Source organism: Agrilus planipennis, unplaced genomic scaffold (assembly GCF_000699045.2).
Source record: "Agrilus planipennis isolate EAB-ADULT unplaced genomic scaffold, Apla_2.0 scaffold242, whole genome shotgun sequence".
NCBI lineage: Eukaryota > Metazoa > Arthropoda > Insecta > Coleoptera > Buprestidae > Agrilus > Agrilus planipennis.
The window spans coordinates 187149-207478 of NW_020439006.1; the positions used below are offsets into that span (position 1 = coordinate 187149).

The 20330-nt window shown below is 36.8% G+C and overlaps 1 protein-coding gene across 1 annotated transcript in view; it reads left to right on the forward strand.

The window, feature by feature from the left end:
• Nucleotides 1-19809, forward strand: part of LOC108741222 (max dimerization protein 4) — a 50899-nt gene extending 31090 nt beyond the window's left edge. Inside the window, exons 4-6 of the mRNA XM_018475927.2 lie at nt 13736-13850; nt 15536-15752; nt 17159-19809. Coding sequence (XP_018331429.1) covers nt 13736-13850; nt 15536-15752; nt 17159-17298 — 472 coding nt within the window. The 3' untranslated portion in view covers nt 17299-19809. The remainder of the gene's footprint in view (nt 1-13735; nt 13851-15535; nt 15753-17158) is intronic.
• The last annotated feature ends 521 nt before the right edge of the window (nt 19810-20330 follow it).

Genomic DNA, 20330 nt, shown 5'->3' on the forward strand with positions numbered 1-20330 from the left:
AAAATGAGATGTGGCGATGGTGACGATAATATCTAATAAAGACAGCGAGATGATACCCAACATATTTTCGTAAACTGACGAATTCTATATTGTGGACAGACGACAAATGACGGTAGTCGATGAGATTTTTTTTATATTGATCGTCACAAGAATAGATACAATAGAGAAAAACCTCCTTGTAAATGTTTTTCGAATTAAACGGCTCCAGAGGGCCATAAAAACGGCCCTAATACAATCGGTTCGCCGAACGGATGTTGCCCAGTTATCGATCGACTTTTATTGGTTGCATTTCCGCGAATATTGCGCCATTACGTACGAAACGTACCTATATATGTCGTAAAACTAAATGCTCGCCGATATAATAAAACCAAAAAGAACAAACAAACGAGCATCAGTGCAATAAAACCATTTGTTTGTTAATCGTTTATCATTTGTTTTGTTCATTCTTTCTGTCGATGCAATAAGATAAATGAAACAGAATCAAAATGTCCCCGCCGCACTTGAATAGGACTAAGAAAAATTCTGTTTCATGGATTTCTGTAAAATCTGTCAAGGGATTTCCCTTCCACGCGAAAGAGGACTGATTGTCATTAATCGCGGTGAAGCCCGCTGGTTTCGAATTAAGAATGCACCATTATATCCCTATAAACTGTGTCTAACGTTTCCGATGCCACCAGGGCTCGATATAAAGCCAATTAGCCGACGAGCCAATCAGCCGTACTAATGAAATTATTTGCAGGCAACGCGTCAAACGTTTGTTCAGTAGCTTGCGGGATTGTCATCATTTCAAGGCGAAGAAGACGCCACAAAGGGGCCGGTAGTGACGGGAGGAGCGAACGAAAGCGGGGTTGAGTGAGAGCAGCCCTGCGGGAAACTCGAATCGTTTTTATCATATTACGTAAATATTATTATGTCGCATAGTAGTGAATAATGACTTGAAATTATAACGTTACCTACTGAACTTCTTGATTCCACCTTGTAAAACGAACAGATGAACTGCGAAATACTGTCAATTGTTGTTTTCTACGTTGTTTCACTCATTTCTGTTGTTTTCTTTATTAACGAATGTATTGGTTATAAAACAAACGAAGTTGGGTTTCGATCTTCTGCTGTTGTATATTGTGCAATTTGAACTTCGGAAAGCGTTGACAGTTTATAATATTAAGAAAGACGCTGGCTGAGATTTGAGAAAGTGTATGGGGGTGAAAAAGTGAGTTTCGTAGTCCCAAAGCGCCCGTCGAATTAATGCAAATTATTTCGGCCAATTCCTGAAGTAATTTTTAGAAAAAAAAAAAAAATGAAAGGAATAGCGCATACGAATCGAAACGTTGTCGCTCCAATCTCGGAAATGGATCGTGCCGAAAGTTCGCAATAAGTTTATGCAAACGGCCTCTCTTTACACAATTGCTTCTCCCTGCCGCCCTTTGCAACCCTCTTCCCGTTTATCTGTTCAATAAACATATTTCAAGAACCGGCAAAACGCTCGCCATGTTTACGATTATTGCCGTTGCAGGATTTTTCGACAAAAGAATGTCAAAGGAGGAATTTTCGTTGATGGAAAGTGACAAAATGGGATGAAATAATGAAGATTAAAGTCGTATCTGTATCTGTATCTGTTTCTATAAGTACAGACTGTTGCGTTTTCTATCTCCGATTTCTCTCAAAAAAAAATCGCATCATTTAAAATTTAATTCGAATAAGTAAATTCAGAAATAAAATAGTGACGCCTATTTGTTTCCTTCTCTCTTTTGTTTCTTTAAGATAAGCTTTGCCACTTAATCAAAACGTTTACGTTGGCTTTACAGTATCTCGCGCTGTTACCCGATTTTTCTCCCTGTTCCCGAGTCCTGAATTTCCCCCGTCCTGTTTCGCGGCACAGGCAGCATCTTGGTTTTGCTTTTTCTTCCTATTCGCAGGCATCTTGAACAGCCTACGCATCCAGTCCAGGTATTATATATACACGTGGGCATTATAAAGTCTCTCTAGAATTTTAGAGAAAACGGAAAACAAGTCAATCTTTTAAAATGCCTTGTTGAGAAACCAGTAAATTTTCTTTGATTTTCCCGTTTTCAAAAGATACGATCGGCGCGTGTGACCTCGTGACCTCATGCCCTATGCTTTACCGATTCAAATGACATTCGTGACGTCGTACCTATACAGAATGTGTTCAAAGATCATGCATCGACATTTCGTTTGTTTTTTTTTGCGCCGGTGTGAATAAAAAGAGCACAATTAATTAACAAATGAGCATACAAGTTATGTACATTGTATCTGTATGTATAATGGGGGAAAAGTGAGCGATAGAGAGAGAGAGAGAGAAAGCGTCATGTTGGCGAGGTTGTTGACCATTTTACCTACAAAATAAACCTGTACATTTCGTACATGTAAGCAGTAGGTACTTAGTACGCACTCACGAATTCGCGATGGGTAGGTACCATCAAGTCCCAAAGAAAAATATGAATTCGTCAAGTTTGAACCTTTTTTTGTCAACATAGGCTTTGCCTTCGTTCACATTATGAAGTCGTTATAAGGGCCGTACTTAGGACATAAGACTATGGGCTAAACCACAGTACCATCGATTGTAGTATGTACTGCAGCATGCCCAATGGTCGAAGGTCGGAAAAGAACTGAAGTAATAGATTCCATGGTGCCAGATCTTGAATCAGACCCATGCGCAGAAAGAGGGCTGAAACCCAAAAGTGACCATCTTTTTTTATAACCATGTAATTATTGTATTTTGTGAGCAAAGCTAGGGTAAGTATCTTATGCTAGGGTCCCTTGAGTGGTACTTACCCTAGCTTCGCTCACAATAAAACAATTACCTGATTATAAATGAATATGACCTTAATATTGGATCATGGCGTCTTGCTTCGCTCGTAGGTCTGAGCCAAGAAGGTGTGGTACCATTAAACCTATTAGTTTAGTATTTTTTTGACCCCTGACCATAGCGCGCACGTCTGCTAGAAGTAGGAATTGTAATTTGCCCAAAATATAATCAAATGTACTTATTTTCATCCCTATATATATATACCTATTCAAAAAAACAATCGGGATCTTTCGTTAGGTCATTATTAAGATGGTGAAATTCTCCATAGTGGAAGTGTTTTTTTTACTGAATAGGGGTAAAAAATCGACATCTTACCTTCTACTAGTGATTCATAGTACGTACCTACTTGTTTTCAAAACACTATATTCACTTGAAGGGAAAAAAACTGAACTACTTGCAACTGTTTTAATTACGTTATTACATATAAAAGTACTGCTGACAGAACAACTAACAACGTGTTCACTTCTTCGAACACTAAAAACGACTGACTTGTAATATTTAAATGTATTCATCCCCTATTCCCTATTGCTCTCACCTGTGGTCGCCGCCGATAATGTTTATACTAGCGGCTTTATTCAAAGCTTTGTTTCGCACATGCCGACGATCGATCCACATGTACTACAAACTATAAAATACATATAGGTTTGAATCTAACAAAAAAAGTGAAAAGCGGTACAACCGCCCTGCATTAGTAGGTAAACAAGCGGGTTATTACATTAATTACCTTGCCAAAAGTAGGCTGCCTTTTCTATCTTGCAGGGCTAATTAAAATATCTAGAATATGCACTTACAACACGTAAAAAAGGTCGAAGTATTACTGATAACAAGGGTAATTTATTGTTAAATAAGTGAATCCTAAAGAAAGACTTATTTCCTTGTCTTTTGTTCATTTTCTTTTGTTTCTATAACTATACAGTAGCAGCTAAATAAGAACCGAACATACAATCATCAATTTGATAGGATAGTGTCACTCCATGTCGACCATAAAAAAGTAAATTATTTATCAATAACTTCATTTTAATGTTATAATATTCTGTACTATAATACGTCCTAGTTCTCGGAACCCCTGTGACCCTTGCTGGGTGCAACAGGGTTCCATAGGACGCCTCTGATCTCAAGTAGAGCTAGGTACCAACTTATCGACGTGTTAAAACTTTTTCTAAAGTTTGTTCACTTTTGTTGGCCTCAATTGTACCTAGGCCAGATCTCTTTGTGTTCACGGTAGGTAATTGATCAAGTTTATTTTCCGTTTAAGACTTTGTGCCCGTGTGCTCTTCGGTCTTCCTACTTCATCAAAAAGAAAAAGAAAAAAGAAGCACCTTTTATTATACTTGCTGCTGTTTTCTTCGTTTGTTTTTCTGTTTGTTGTTGTGCTTTTGTTGTTACTGTCGCTGCCGCCGTAGTTGCAACTAGCATTCGGTTTAAATTTAGCTCATCTGTCTCCTTCTCGATCGTCCGCTGTTATAAAGTTGCTTCTTGCATAATAATATTGTTATTACGTATGCATATGCCCACGCTTTAGCTTTGGCGAAAATTTGTTGTGAAAATGTTTATGTAAACTCGACATCTATTGCCCAATGAGATTATACATACATATGCAGGTATGCGTTAAGTGCTTTCTTTATGAAAGTCTTTTCGAAAAAGAACACGATTCTCTGAAGCTAGAACCTTTATCGCAAAAAAAAAACACGTGCATTTTTTTTACGTACTGATTAAATGTAGATATCCAGAAATTTAACAGGATTGACCAGATTTTTAAGGCTTTGTGCTTGAAAATGTGTTTTTAATCCGTTTTGGATTTTGCTGACTGATAATTCGAAGTCCTTTGATTTTATTAATCGGGGCTTCAAGGGATAAGCTGTACATTGATCCTAGGCTTGCAGATGTAAAACAACTTAAACTGCTTCAAACACTTTTAATAATATTTCACATATTTTTTATTATATTTGACCTAAAGGATATTTGAATGACTATATTTGTTAGCTGAAAGTGACTGTGACTGTGACTGTGACGCGTTTGTTTCATTCAATTTTATTAAATGTCGGGTAAGCTGATATTGTTTGCGGTTAGCTAGTTGATCATGCCCGTTCCCGAAGGCGCGAGCAAGGATTAGTTTTATAAGCCAGAGAATCAGTCGTAATTCAATCCTGCAAGAGCATTCGCATGAACGCGATGTAACTTTAGAACTGTATTATAATGAGAAGTCTTATTACGTTTTATAAGGCTTTCTTTATGTTCTTATCGTCCGCTGTCTATGCTCATCCACCTTTTTTATGCCTATTATTAGTTCAGTTGTTTCATCTGTTCGTCTCGTATTTAATAACAACGGCGAATCGTTGTACTTGCACTTTTTTATCACCAATCACAAATTGATTAATAAATGCATAGATACACGAATACGTTGTACTATATTTAACTAGAAAAGTTATATATCTAAGATAATAATCTATAATCGAAGAAAATTGACTGTGAAAGAAACAATAATTTAATAAAACAAAAGGAATAGAGAACATAGCCCCCGTAGGTCGTAACGTAACGGTACAAGCTTAAAACCTTCCTGGAAGTATAAGCTTTTTAATAAAAAAGGAATTTTGAAAATCCGACCTGTAATTCCAGAGATTATCTCTAACTAAGAAACTTAAAAATAACAGGAACATGTATGAGCGATCTTTTGAAATAAGATGTTTCATTGTTTCGTTTTTCTTTTGTTTCAGGTAAGACAACTTCGCCTTTTTTTCACTTGGATTTTCCTCTACTTACTGTAAGTGATTTGGTAGCATGATAAATGTAAATTTTTGATTACTTATATTTGCGATTCGTTTGCGTCTAGGTGGTTAGAATTATGCCTTTTGTGACCATTTAACGCGACTCTTTAAGGGGTATTTTCTTCGTGAATGAAAACGTATTATGAAATCAATTCTTCGTATTTTGAGGGTCTTCTTTTCCGAATAAAAGCGCGCGTCTCTGAGCGTAATTGAGAGTGTTCAGTTGTTTCATAAAAAAAAGAAGAGAGAAAAAAAGGAAGTAATACAAAAAAATAACCGGGAGTTCGTTGCTCTGACAAGAAGGGATTCTTTTGTTTTTGAAAATACATGTGAAGCCGTACGTTATATGATATTTTCGATTGTATCTTATGTATAAGGAAGGAAGCCACTTTTGTCGTCTGTTATTTGTTATTATTATTGTAACAGTCGGTACAATACCCTTCGTTTATTTTTTAAATAAAGAGCACTGAAAACGTGACGTGTCATTTAAAATTCATCGTTTACTTATTACCTTCCTCGTTTCTCTCAAGTTTGCAAACTTTAACGATCTTCTGTTGTGCATGACAATTCAACGGATTTTGTCTTCAACTTTTTCGATGAATATTTGCTGCTGTTTCTCGTTCGTTTTTTTCCTTTCACTTTTTTTTCTTCTTTTGTTTTCGCTCTTCGTAAAATCCTGCCGATTCATTACGCAGACTTCTGAAGTTATTTTCGTAACTTTTAATTGTTTATTTTGTTATTTACGTTGATTAAAACGATCAGATATCTAAAGGAGTAGTTCAATAAGGTATATAAGGAGACAGATGAAAGAGAAGGAGGATTTTCGGGTTTGATATTACACATACTTATTATATTAGTAGGAAAACAACAGGTCAGCATAGTCCTCCATCTGCCGCGTGTCGATTGTTTGTTTCGGAATCGCCAGTTCCATAATAATAAACCAACATTGGTACCTACATACCGAGGTATATAAAAGAAACAAAATGTTGTAAACGGCTGTATCCTACCAGGTGGGTATGTCAGCGGGGACACTTTATTGCTGTATGAGATGACATCAGAAAACGAGCGGGGTAGTTTAGAAGAGATGATGGGGTGAAAATTGTACACCGGGTCCCCGAATAAATTAGCGAAACTGTATTGCAAAAAAAGACCACACAGCTACGAGAGCAGCTGGACCTCGAATGTATGAATTTGATCCAAGGGTTGAATCAGAAAACAGTAGGTAGATGCCATCAGCCCCAAACTGAAGTACGTTTAATTTTACCACTTTAGCACTTTTTGGCAAAAAAATGGGCCGGCATATACGATAAAAACACGACATGGTAGATGGTACCATTGCCCTTTCATGTGGGTCTCATTTTTATTACCTCCACAGACTAAGATCTCTTTGCCCAAAACCAATGTAACACTTTAGCATCATATCAAAAATATAGCATCACTTTTCCAAAAACAACACCGTAAAGCTCAAAAATCCATATTGTTATTATGTAGGTATAAAATTCGGGGATTGTTATTGTTAACAAAAATACTTGTTGCATAATCTGTGTAACGAAATCGTGCAAAAAACGGCTGCTTATGACCCGTGCCAAAATTATTATTTTTAACGCGTTCGCTTTATTATTATTGCAACAAGGAACTTGGGTTGAAATACGTGACAAAAAGCATACGCTTGTGTACGTATACGGTACTTGCCTGGTGCAATTTTATGTCGCATTGAACGTTAAAAAGCCTTCTTACATCGTTTTGCAATTGTCGATCAGTTCTATTAGTTTTCGTTCTGTAATATTTTCGGTTGCAAGTTGATCACCTGCGGAAAAACAAAATGTGTCCGCAGCGAACGTTCTTTTGTTCGTGTTTCGTGTCCGTTTCCAACGCTCCACGTTCTTTTGTCTACGATGTGTGTGTGACGTTTCGCCGTCGTCGTAATGCCTTTTATGCGTAAAAAAAGAAAAATGATGAAACCAGGTCGCGCCCGTTTTCGTTGCCGCCGACTGTCTTCTGTCCGATCGAAAAATAGAAATCATTTTTTTTTGCATGCCGTCCGCGTCACACTCGCTACTTCCCTTTACTGGTGTTCGCATGCTTCTTGATGGCAGTAGCGACACATGGCGCTGTTCAAATATGGAAAACTGTGTCGCGTCCATTACAGCAGCCATCACATACAGGAACAATACACACGCGTATACGCATTACATGACGATTAACTTGAAGTGCCGATTAACGGGCACCTTCTTGAGACAAATGCACACGCTTTCGAAATGTACAATATAACGCCAATGGTATGGCGCTTTTATGGTCTGCCACAGGTGCGATTGTTTTTTTCTTTTGTTTCTATGCAGTTTTCCCGTTGTCTTGTTCAATAACAGTTGAATGGGGATTGTTTACTGTTTTAACCAAAACTGCACTTTGGGTTCGTATCAAGCTTGCTGCAAAGCCTCTACCGCAACTGTTTTGTATCTCCAGGGGCAGGTTGGATTGTTTCTAGGATTAAAAGGTCCTGCACACGATTTTCAGCATATTCAATGAAATATTAGTAGGATATTTAATCTCTTCAGGTGTTCTAGATATGTAGAAGTTTTGAAAACAAAAGTTATTGGGTCTAAAACGATGGACTTTCAACCTGTTTCTCATTCTGCGTTCTTTTGCTTCGGGAAGCGGGGAACGAAAATGTCATTGACCGTTGGAAAACGGACCGTCGTGGGTGGACTCATTCGCTAACTGATTTTTCTCTTACTCATTATTATCTTCGTAAAGAAAAAGGGCTCCTGTAGGGTCAACCAGGCGACTGTATGTGTTCGCAGGGTGAGATATTTTTTGCCCCATTTCTAATTGTAAATNATTAAAAAAAAAAAAAAAAAACGAAAGTCGGAAGTTACAATTCTGATGGCGGTGACAGTTTTTCTATTGTTTTCTGTTTTTGTTTTAACTTCGTGACGCAATTCAAATGTTACAATTTTGATGGTGATTGCAATTGTTTTTTTGTTTTCGTTTGTTTTTTAATTAGCTAATAATCGTAGAATAATGAGCCATACGCCGATGAGAGGCTTCTTTAAGGCGATTTGAGGGAATGACATAAGAACCAAACATTCTAAGAAATAACTTCTTCACCTTCTCTTGAAAAGCCAAGATAATAAGTACATAATTAAAATTTTTAATTAGGCAGATTCACAAATAAAAATCTGAAAAAAAATAGTACCCATCTCATGGAAACTCCTGGACAATGGTTTTGTCTTGGGCTGCGGCACTACATATATCTAATAAAAAGAACGAAAATAATAGACGCCTGTCGTCAGTGTCAACGTCCTTCTTTTTTTTTTGTGTTATGTTCTTCTTGTTACGTGACACTTTGGTTTCGAAACCAATAGGGGTGATCGGTCAATCTGACAATAGAGTTCTATTGTTCCGTTACGAGAGAGTGAGATCATCCACTTTTTTTCGGATCTAATTCGGTTCCCCCTTTGCTTTATTATCCCGTTTGGCACCGTGACATCGCCGACCCCGGTGACCGCGATCTCTTTTACAGATAAGACGACATTTTCTTTATCGTCTTTCCTTTTTTCTTTCGGCAGCATTTCTTCACTTGACTGGAATCAACCGGAAATAATACTTTATTCATTCGATAAAAGGAATTGATCGCGAGGGGAGAGAAAGGTCTGAATAATTTTCATGTAGGTACGCGTATTGAAAGTTCTTTCTTTCCTGTAAAGAAAAAGACAATTGATTTGAAACAATAAATCCTAAAAACAATTGAGTAGAAACAATTGAAATAGAAGTGGTTGATATCAAACAACTGACAGAAAACAATCTCAAAACAATTGACCAAAAAGTTGATCAGAAACAGTTGATTTCAAACAACTGACACAAAACAGTTGACCTCAAACAATTGGCCAAAAACAGTTACCTATAATTAACACTTACTTCCCCGTTTAGCGGGTAGGTACCTGCATATTTATGTCTATATTAGGCACAGACACAGATCGATGATGAATTACGTAACCGTCAGTTGTTTTACATAATAGTTACGGTGATTGTAAAGTTATTGAATTATGTAATAAACTGTGAGCCCTGCTGTAATTATTACTGTCGTTTAAATGTTCGTTATAGTCTATAGTTAAGTTTCATTCACCTAGGTCATACTATTTACCATAATGATTTTTTATGAATACTGGTACGCAGTTTTTTACACTTTGAGGAAAATTTACACGACCCTGTTCGCAAAAAAATCACGTGTTTGTTTAAATATGTATATAATAACAATAATGGTACGGTTCGTCGGCTACTAGCACCTTGGATTCAGTTATTACGGTTGAAAAAAGTGATTTAAGATTGCTCCTTTAATGCTTTATGAACCGTTATAAGTAATATGCTAGAACAATTATTTTGTCTTTTAAACCTTGGAAACTTTTGTCATAAACTCCAAGTTTTTCTACGTTTATTTTGCTTTCCATGGATTTATAATTTCAACAGTATCTACTATAAATGTGTGTCTTTATTTTTCTACTTTTTTAAAAACAAATGATAAAAATAATTGAATAGTGTCTGTCCTCTGATTGCTGAGATACACATATAATATTTACATAATGACATTTACTTTGTCGTAAATAATTAAAGTATCCTTAACTCTTAGTTGGCTGGGCAAAGGATGTTCCAGCAGGGGGTTGTTCACGTTAAGTATCATACTCCCCCGTTCGTCCTCCGCTTTTCCCCCAATTTCAACTGTTTACCGACGAAATTGCCAAGCTCTCTACCGCGTATCATCGCCATCACCCCCATAAGGGATTTGCCCGTGTAGATCGTTACGGCGGACGTCCTGTTTGAACTAATCCTTTGCATAGTTATCCCTATGTTCTGGCGTCCTTTAGGGCACGAGCTCGAGCTCGATAATGGTATGTATACATGTAGGTACACGTTACAGATCTGGCCGAAACCGATTTTGTCCGAATGAAACGTTATTGGAGGACGGTAAATCCATCTAGCGATCTATTTATTGGACAAATACAAATACAAAATATTAAATAAATGAAGGTTTGTTTGCGGCTGTTGTTTTTCTCGCATTCGTACGAATACGAACGAAACAGTTGTGCTCTTGTAGTTTTGGTTCTTTGCTCGTTGTTTTCTGCAGCTTCAATTGTTTTATCCTTTCAGTTGTTCAGATTGGGAAAATGTAGAATGTAGAAATTTTCACAGATTGCGTCAGCTGCCGAATTTTTTTGACTTTTGACCATTTATAAAGAATGTAACTGATGCTGGCGCCACGACACCTCCCTGGTGATGTTATCTCTGTCTTTCATTTATTTAGTGTTCTTTTACCGGTCCGCGTGTTCGTATACGTGTGTGTGTGTGACGAATTGCTTTTGTTTTTAATGGCGTGGGATGACCTTGTACAGTGTTGTATCATGTCCTCTAGTTGTATCTCGCGTGGACTTACGTAAATGTTGTTGGTCGTTAACTATACGTTATACATTTTCCGGAACTCTCCAAGAAGGAAAATGGCGAAAATTGCCGAAATTGTGAATAAAAGTTTAATTGTAATCTACATCGTCATCCAATACATGCATTTTTCTTAGTCAGTTCGTCTTTTTCTTTCTTTTGTTTCTATCGAGAAACAGGAAACTCTGTATGCGTAATATGTAGCTGTGTAACATATTGAAATGCAACCCCAGTATAAGGTCGCGTTTTCTCAGTTCACTGATGTTGCTGCATTGTTGTTAGGACAACAAGAGAGACCCTGGACTTGGCTGGGTCTGTTCTGATTGGCTAAGACAATGGAAGCCCTTGGAGCGACTTCGCACAATAGATTAGTTGTTGTTAGTCGACGACGTTAGCCCTGTCATCGTGGCTTTATCATAGGTACCCTACATACATTTACATGATAAATATGTTGGTACATACGTATTTTTAATTTTTTTTTTTTTTTGAAGAATCGGTCAATGGAGACAAGTGTACCACGAAAAGAAGAACATAAATAAATATCTGATTTCATTTGTTTGAGTATAAAAATCTGGAGGCATTTGTTTCAATGTTATGAGAAAATATTTGAACTTCATTTACTGCAAATGTTATATTATTGGAATAGGAAAACAATTGCCAGTAATTGCTCTTTCTTTGTTTGACATCTGCCAGCAATGTTGGAAACGATCCTTCTTTATATCACCCCGTACAGATAAAATGTACCAATGTGGGTAATACTGACAAGTCGCGTTCACGTCGAAATTAGATTTCTGATGTTATTAAACGGCTGGCCAGGAAAATTCCATAAATAAAGTGTCGGCGGCGGCATCGATGACGGTGGTGGTGGTGGTGGTGCACGATGTTGTGTTGCGCCGGCCGATCCGCGAAAGATTTATGTCGAAATTGCAATGTTTTATTGCAACGAGCGAGCGAACGAACGAAACGTTGCACTACGTACTGGAAGAGTACGAGACTTTTTTTCCCAAGAAAAGCAGCTGTCCGCTGCAGGCTTTATGCCATGTTTTTTTCTCGTTTTATTTACCGGCCATACGCCTATTCCACACTTCACTTGTACCAATTCCCATCAAAGCCGTTTTTTCCAACGATTTATTGCTCCCGTTTGTGATACGCTACGACGATATACCTACGGGGCAGAACAAAACAAAACAGAGTACAATCGATACTATAGAACAAAAGGCCATCATCAACAGTTTGTCGCTTTTCGCTAGCATTTGTCCGAAAAATGAAGCCGTAGCCTTCTTGAAGGCGTGTGGAAAATGCTTCCTGGCAATTGTTCATCATTTGCCGAGCTAATGGTTTGTAGGTACACAAGCTGTTCGTTACGAGGAAAACAAAAATCCTAAACAATTTTACGTCGACACGGAATTTGTTCTTTGCAAATGTTTTCCTGCGATATACTGCGTGTACTTTACGTAGACGGACATACATACGTGTCTTGTTTCCAGAGTATGTTGCCTGACGACAGGCAGATAATTGTCAGTTTAACTCGCCTTTCACAGAAGGAAATTTATTGAACGAAAGAAAAACGGATCGATCGCTCAGGAAACGCTCTATACGTAGCAGCAATGACATAAGAAAGGGCACGTTACAAACGGACGAGCATAAATCAAGTCGGCCGAGACTCTGTGAATAATAATAATAACGAATGCTGGACTGCTACTGTGCCGCTGGGCTTTATTTTACAAAGGCTGAAGAAGAAAAAGAAAAGCAGAAACATGAGCCACCTCTAGGTACCCATTAAGCTTCTGTATAAGCATAAAATTCATCGATTCTGTTGAAGGATAGAAGAAGACCAATTTTAATATGTAGTCAAATTACGTTGCAGTGACGGCGGTCGCCGTAACCCGCAATTCGTCCTACTAGGATAATTGAATAATAATGTCAAGTTGCCGCTGTCAATTTACGCTATTAAGTTAAACGTTGAAATTTAAAACAGACTTGAATTTAATTTTCCGCTCGGAGAATTTTGAAACGTATTTTTCTTTATACCTAAGTTAGGGTACCTATTATTATCTGTGTAGTCATCAAGGGAATGAGTGAGGGATGATGGTGGGGTATAGAAACATTTCACCCTGCTTAAACACTTAATATAATTGTGACAGAAAATAACGCACATACTGTATTTATTTAAATGTATAAAAGAATATACTCTTCAGTTGTTTTATTTGTTAGAAAACATCCGCAAATGATTGATGTTCATTTCTTTTCATGCACCAACAACCGATTTTCTTTCGTTTGTGCAGAAAAACATCCGCAAAAGATTGATTTTCATTTCTTTGAGCAAGGTATAGAAAAACATCTGCATCGGTTGTCGATCTTCGTTTGTAAAATAAGCATCTACAAACATCACTATTTATATCACCCTGTGTACGTACATTTTAGCTGTGTGTATTCAGTAATTTCCCAGGAATGGAAAACCGAGGGTTTCCCTTTTCGTTTCATATATTCGCAATACGTGAAGCGATTTTGTTTTTCCACAGCCGTCGTTTAAGAAATATATAAAGAAAGTGGAGAATTCAATTTTGGAATCGCTCAAGTGTTTATTTATTTGTGAACTTGTATAAGTACAATATTTCATTACCCTCTAGAAACTATTTCATCTACTGCAAATAATCCTATACTGCTGTTAATAAATTTGATGAGGTCTAATTGTGGTTTTCTATTGTTTTAGACGAGCCCATCTTAGGAATTGTCTAGAGAAACTAAAAGATATTGTGCCATTAGGTCCTGAAGCCTCACGGCACACAACGCTAGGACTACTAACAAAAGCCAAGAGGTTTATTAAGGTAAGTTTTTCATTTGTTCGCCTCTGCATATTCACTTCACTTTTTTGTTACAATAATTTCAATCAGCATAACAAACGAATAAAAAACTTCTATTCTTCTATTTTTTCATGAAACAGACAAATAATAAACAGTTGAATAAATACAAACTTTTATTTGTTTACGTGCTGTTCATGTATCTAATCTGTGACCATCTATCTACTTATGGTTTTTTAATTTGATGTGACTTCTTGTGCAACACATTTTCACTGATATGGTAAGGAAATTGGGTTTTAATGCTAAATTGTTGTTTATTTAATTGGTACATTATCAAGTTTACTTAATCAAATTCTAATGCATTGTAGTTCGTGATTATTGTTTAATGTACAGAAAGAAACTTTCGTGTTTTGTTTGAGTGAATGTGATGACTGCATTAAGTTATTAAATGGTGGCTTATCGTTACATACCATTTATTACCCTACGATTTTATGTGTTCATTTGTTTAACGAGGGGAAGTTGACTTCCGTAACTTACGTTGCCTCTCTTTTGTTTACTTCCTTCCTGCTTGGGCACCGAAATTTTGTGACAGTGTTTAGTGTCTCTATCGATTCTATGGTAAGGTACATGGTCGCGGATGATCGAGAGGCAGGCGATGTCGTATCGCGCCGCGTCGCCTCCTCCGCAAGGGGTGTGATGACGATGGCGTAAACGTCGCTGAAAAATAATTCCGGGCGAAACTGGAAATTACCCTTCGGGGTGCAATTTATTCAAGTAAAAAAAGAAAATAGATTTCAGGAGAAGAAAAAAGTAAGAGACAAGAATATTATTTTTGATGTGTTTTTCAGAATTGTTTTAAATTTTTAAATATTTTTTGAAACTGAAAACCTAACGGTGTGGTTGGCGTGTCTCATTTTCCACCCCTGACTATCGGTAGGAAAAAAATTGAATGCCAGAAATACCTCTCTGGAAAAATTGCCCTTCACGTACAGTAAAAATTAATGGTTCTCGCTGCCAACCGAGCATTGTAATTGGTTGTGTGTGAGGTACGCCCTGTTCTTTTCGACACACTTTTGTTTTGCGTGTTTCTTCCTGATATGCTAACCAGTCGACTTAAAACAAAGGATTTCAGAATAATTATCATTCGAATTGACTCTTATCTCTATTATCGATTTTTTACTATTTCTAAAAAGCGTCACCTAGCACACATATTAGCATAACTTTGTGTCGTCTCATCTCTACAACATGGAAATGGAATGATGTAAATTCTACTTTTTCTTCCATTACAACGGGAAAAAATATACGACCTGACACTAAATAAAAATTGTCGACGACATTTATCGCCAGTCCAAAAAGTCAAAGCAAATAAAAAATAATAAATATGATACTTACAATGTAACTATGTCGCATCCTATTGATTTATCATTGCAGTTGGCGTCATTTTCTAAGAGAAATGGTTTACGAAAACCTAACTTCGTTTGTTTGACAATGAGTAAAAACAATTGCAAACAACTCTTTTTGGTTTATTTGCCGGTAAAGACATTTGTAATGAATCGAGCTTCAATTATTTGATTGGAAAAACATCTGCGAACAGCCGATATTCATTTGTATTACTATGTAAATAGGTGATCTTCATTTCTTTCGGTTAGAAAGCATAATCTACAATCAAAAAGCTCGGTCGGTTCCAGGAAAATAAGTTTCTGTTGTTACAGAATCTGGAGGAGAAAGAACGAAGGAGTTATCTCCATAAGGAGCAACTATGTCGTGAACAAAGGTACCTGAGAAGAAGACTGGACCAGCTGTCGGTGCAGCATCAAGCCCTCTACAAACGTCGTTCCGTGTCCGAATGTTCGACGTCTACGGTGTCGAGCAGCGTTTCGAACACGTCGTCGACACCCTCTTCGATGGAATCGCCTATATCCGAATCCGGTGAGCCCCACTTACAGTACACATGCTTTTACGTTTTTTATAGCTGCTCTGCCCTGATCGATCGGAATGCGATGATTGATAGCCTAAAACCTTCGTAAAAGTGTAAGGCTTTTAATAAAAAAAAAAAAATTTTTGAAATTTCTCATTGTAGATTGCATAAAGATTATTCCCAACAAAGCTTAGCGTGCTTTTTATGATTTTGTTATGTTTTGGTCTTGGTTCTGGTGGAGGTTTCCGGAGTCTCTCTCTTGAAGAAATCGTTCGTAAAACAAACAGCTGGTGAAATTGTTTATTTTAACAAAATTTACGCTGGCGGTTTACTATCCCCACATGTCGACCAGCATTTTTAAATATAGACACCGGGCAACGGTTTTCTTTTCTGGTGGGATAATGAACGCGAAGTAATCGTCACATTGCGTACGCAAGTGTGTGGTATATAAAATGTTTTCTATTAAATAAAGTCGTTTTTTTTTTTCTCTTCCCTCGATTCGTTTTTTAAATCGCGCATGAGACAAACTCAGTCAGCTGAATAAACATTGATCAGTTTTATTATTTTCCCCTTTTCTTAAGGCCCAGCGCGCACAGCGATTTTTTAGTCGCGAGTACGTGAAAACAAAAGTTGTAGATTGGTTGCTGTTTCTAGATCGGCAAGTGTTATAAACAATTACATCTTTCTTTTGTTTAGATATTGTTTTTGGGGTCTTGTCGTACAGTTTTGTTTTCTTTGAGACAAGTGATAGAAGCAAATAGGTGAGGTCTAGCGTATCTTTGTTTGTTAATGTTAATAAACGTATGAGTACGTAAAATGACACAGTGGCCTGAAAAAAAGGAGTTGTTTACTAACGGATGTCCGATTTGATGCCAAGTAATATCGTTTTTGGCAAGGTTGAATTTGGGCGTTCCCGCTGCCAGATGTCGTCCGAAAGTTCCTTGCGTCAGCGAGTATTTTGGTCGGTAAATTTCATTGATGGGAGTTTGAAAAATGTACGGCTCCTTTTTTTTTTCCTAACTAAAAAACCCCGAGAGCGGCGAGCGACATGTCTATTAAAAATAATTAATGACAGGCAACAAAAAACGCTACCGTTACAAAACTAAGTAATCGTTAAAATTTATTACAACGACAAAAAATAAATTTGAACAGATTTTTTAAAAATCGTTTTGTTGTGATTTTTCCTTGTTGGTTGTTAACAATATAGCTTCAATGCTTTTCATTTTCCCACTAGAAAAACTTCGTGCATGCAATCGCTTTTCATTTCTTTAATAGAAACGCATCGACAAATAAGCGATATTCATTTGTTTGAGTTTTTATATCTGTGGGTCAGCGAAGCAGAGCAGCTTTAGGGCGTCTGATGGATTGTTCAAGGGTGGTTAAGAAAATTTCGTGATGCGTTCCTCATTTGTTTCAGACGAGGTTGACGTGATCGGTTATACTAGTACCCAAAGTGACACGGACGACCAAAGCGTGCGGTCTGGGTCAAGTGACAGTGGCGTCGCGATGTCTACCAGGCGTCTAGGACTCACCCTATCCGAAATGGAGGTGCTGTAGGCACCGCAAAAGGGGGGCATGAAAGATGCAGGGGGCCGAGGACGCGTCCAGGGCCATCTCACATACATACCTACATAAGCATATAAAAAAAATATAAATAAATACAATACATAGTAAAAACAAAAAAAAATATCGTCTCGTCGTCGTTTGTCGTCTGTTTCGGTATAATATGTAGGATTATATTATACCGTCGACCATCAGCAGTAGGAGCAGCACCGACGATACTTCTACTACCTACCACCACTCCTGTCACCCCAAGTAAGTAATACTTCTTCTACTCTTACTTCTACTTTTCAACGCGTCTGAAGACTAGTCATGGAACAGCGTGTCTCATTATGCCACCCACTTGGAGCGCAAATAATATAAAAATATGATTAATAATAATAATAATAATTATTAACGAACGGAACTATGAAAAAAAAAAAAACTAAAAGAGAGAGTAAAAAACTTTGTCGTATTCACTTTATAAATTATTTATGTATATTGTATATACTTTATCCAATTAATTAATTAATTAGTACCTAAAAAGAAGATGTATCACGTTTAATATATATGTACATACATATTTGATTTCGGTTCGGATAGACGACGAACGCAACGTGAATGTGATATTTTTTTGGTCGAAAACGAAACACAAAAATAAAAAAAACACAAACGAAACAATCGAAAAGGAGCAATAATTTTTGTTATTATCGTAACAGTGGAGCGGCGAATCGTAAAACAATTGCTTCCAACAGTATCCACGTTTGGTTCTTTTTTTTTATATTGGCAAGAAAAAGAGAAACGGAAAACGATAACTAGTGGGATTTTCGGGGGATGCGCCACATTCACAGCGGTCATCTGTCTGAACTGAAGCAAAAATTCTACATATTACATTACGAGGGCAGTTTGTAACTGCTTTGACCGTCGTGTGTTACACATCCAATAAATACTGTTAATATGGTAGAGGCCGTGGGAATTCTGTCTGTCGGTTTTTGTGTTGCCAAGTAAATTCCGAACCCATATAACTAATGCAATGTATGATTTTGCTTGATTCAATTTATTTTGTTTTGGCGTTTTCTCTTGCCATTGCCTTTCTTCCTCCTTCGTCTAAAGAAAAACAAAACAACATTTCTCTCCCTTGCAACTAGCTGACTATTTCTAAATGACCCAAATCTTACCTACTTAAGATGCGTCAAAATTAATTTGCTTTATTGATGTCACCGTGATCATAATGATGTTGGGTGAACTATCAAAAACGTTGTTAAAGTATCGTAGTTAATTAACTGCTGTACTAAATTGTAAAAATATTATTTTTAGTGTTTAATGTGTTAAAAACGTTCAAACTATGCTTTTTGTTTTAAATTTGTTTGGCAACACCGACTGAGAATTGATATTGATATTTTTTATCAATTTACCTATATACTTACTCGATTTTTGGCAGAAAACTATTCAGGTACTTTCTTTGGTAACACTTTTGTAATTAATGTTACCATTCTCAATAAATTGTTGATAGTATCGTTAAAAAAAAAGGCGAAAACAAGCAAGCGGCATTGTTTTTTGTATTATTACTGAACAATTGAACAAAGTACCGATTGTGGAAACAAACGCTAGTGCGCTCTCAGGTAACGCGTTCAGAGCTCGTAGCACCTACCAAGTCACGATCTAGCTCCTTTGGAGTTTATATTCATCTTATTAATATTGTGTATAAAAGAACGACGTGCTGTACAGTGTTGTTAGGTTAAAAACGTGGCTTCAATGGCGGATTAAACGCGAAATTTATCGAACAAAATCTAATCGCTCGATTGTTTAAAAAAAAAAGCCAAAAACAATTGCAGATACGTTCGAGTGCTTGTTAAAATTGTAATTTTTCTCGCCGACTACTTGAATTTGAATATATTGTATATATTATACTGTTTCGATTAATTTTTTTTTTTTGAGGTGATCGACAGTTCGTTCGATAATTTTCGCTGCGCTTTAAATGCATTTGTTGATCTCTTTTTCCGTCATGGCTGTCACTATTGGATAGCATACAAAGTACAAATCCTTTTTAAGTGTCCCGTTGATAGGGGCGTGCGAATATTGTGACCCAAGACAATGTTGTCGTGGTAAATAAAATTCATCTTGGACGTTAGTTGGTTGTGTGGTTTTGTGTTATTACATTAGGGTTCTATGTTTTGCAAAGAAAATGCAAAAGTACATTTTCGAAACGAATATCAAAAACTTCCCGTTTAGAATAGATGATACTTTCTGATTTGTCTTTTCAACTATTTGACAGAACAATTATTAGATGTTTAGTTTTTGTTTCGGGGTTGTCTTTTGTTTGACGTTCAAAATTTTCGGTTGCAATTTTTTTCTATTTTCTATTGCCTTGCAAAGGCGTGTTAAAACTACGAATTTATTCATGAAAATTTATTGGTGCTATATTAGAGATTTTATCAAAAAAAAAAGAGAATATATTATATACTTATTATTGAATTTTTTGGATCGCAATGTTAGATTGAGTATTGAAGATGAGTTTTATTTACGAGTGAAAAGAAAAAGCGAAAAACACTGAGCCTCTTTTTTGTGTAAATTGTGTACAAGTCTTCTCTCTGTGTGTTAGTGTGTGAGCTGTGTGTGAGTGAATTAAGGAGCACATGCGTCTTTTGTGTGATTTGATCAAGACTGACGGGTGAAAGGCTGCCACGTGAGAAAAAATACCCCTCACCCCCGAAAACCTCCGTTCTTACTTCCACCAATACCGTCATAATCTTCGTAGCATCGTAGCCCTACTTTCGGCAAGACCTGAAGATTTTTCCGTCTTAAGAAAACGAGGTGATTACGAAATGGTAGTTCCAGTATGGCCACAATGCACTTTATCTATACATAATTTCTATTTTTGTATATTGCGATATTATAAAGAAACAAAAAATAATAAATAACTGAAAAAGAGTACAAATTTGAAGTCAATCTGTGCTGTTTGCCGAAAGCAGGGTTTGTGTCGTTCGACCTGCATACGTGTTAGCATTAAATAAATTACCCACCCCGAAATAGCATGTCACAGGTACCAA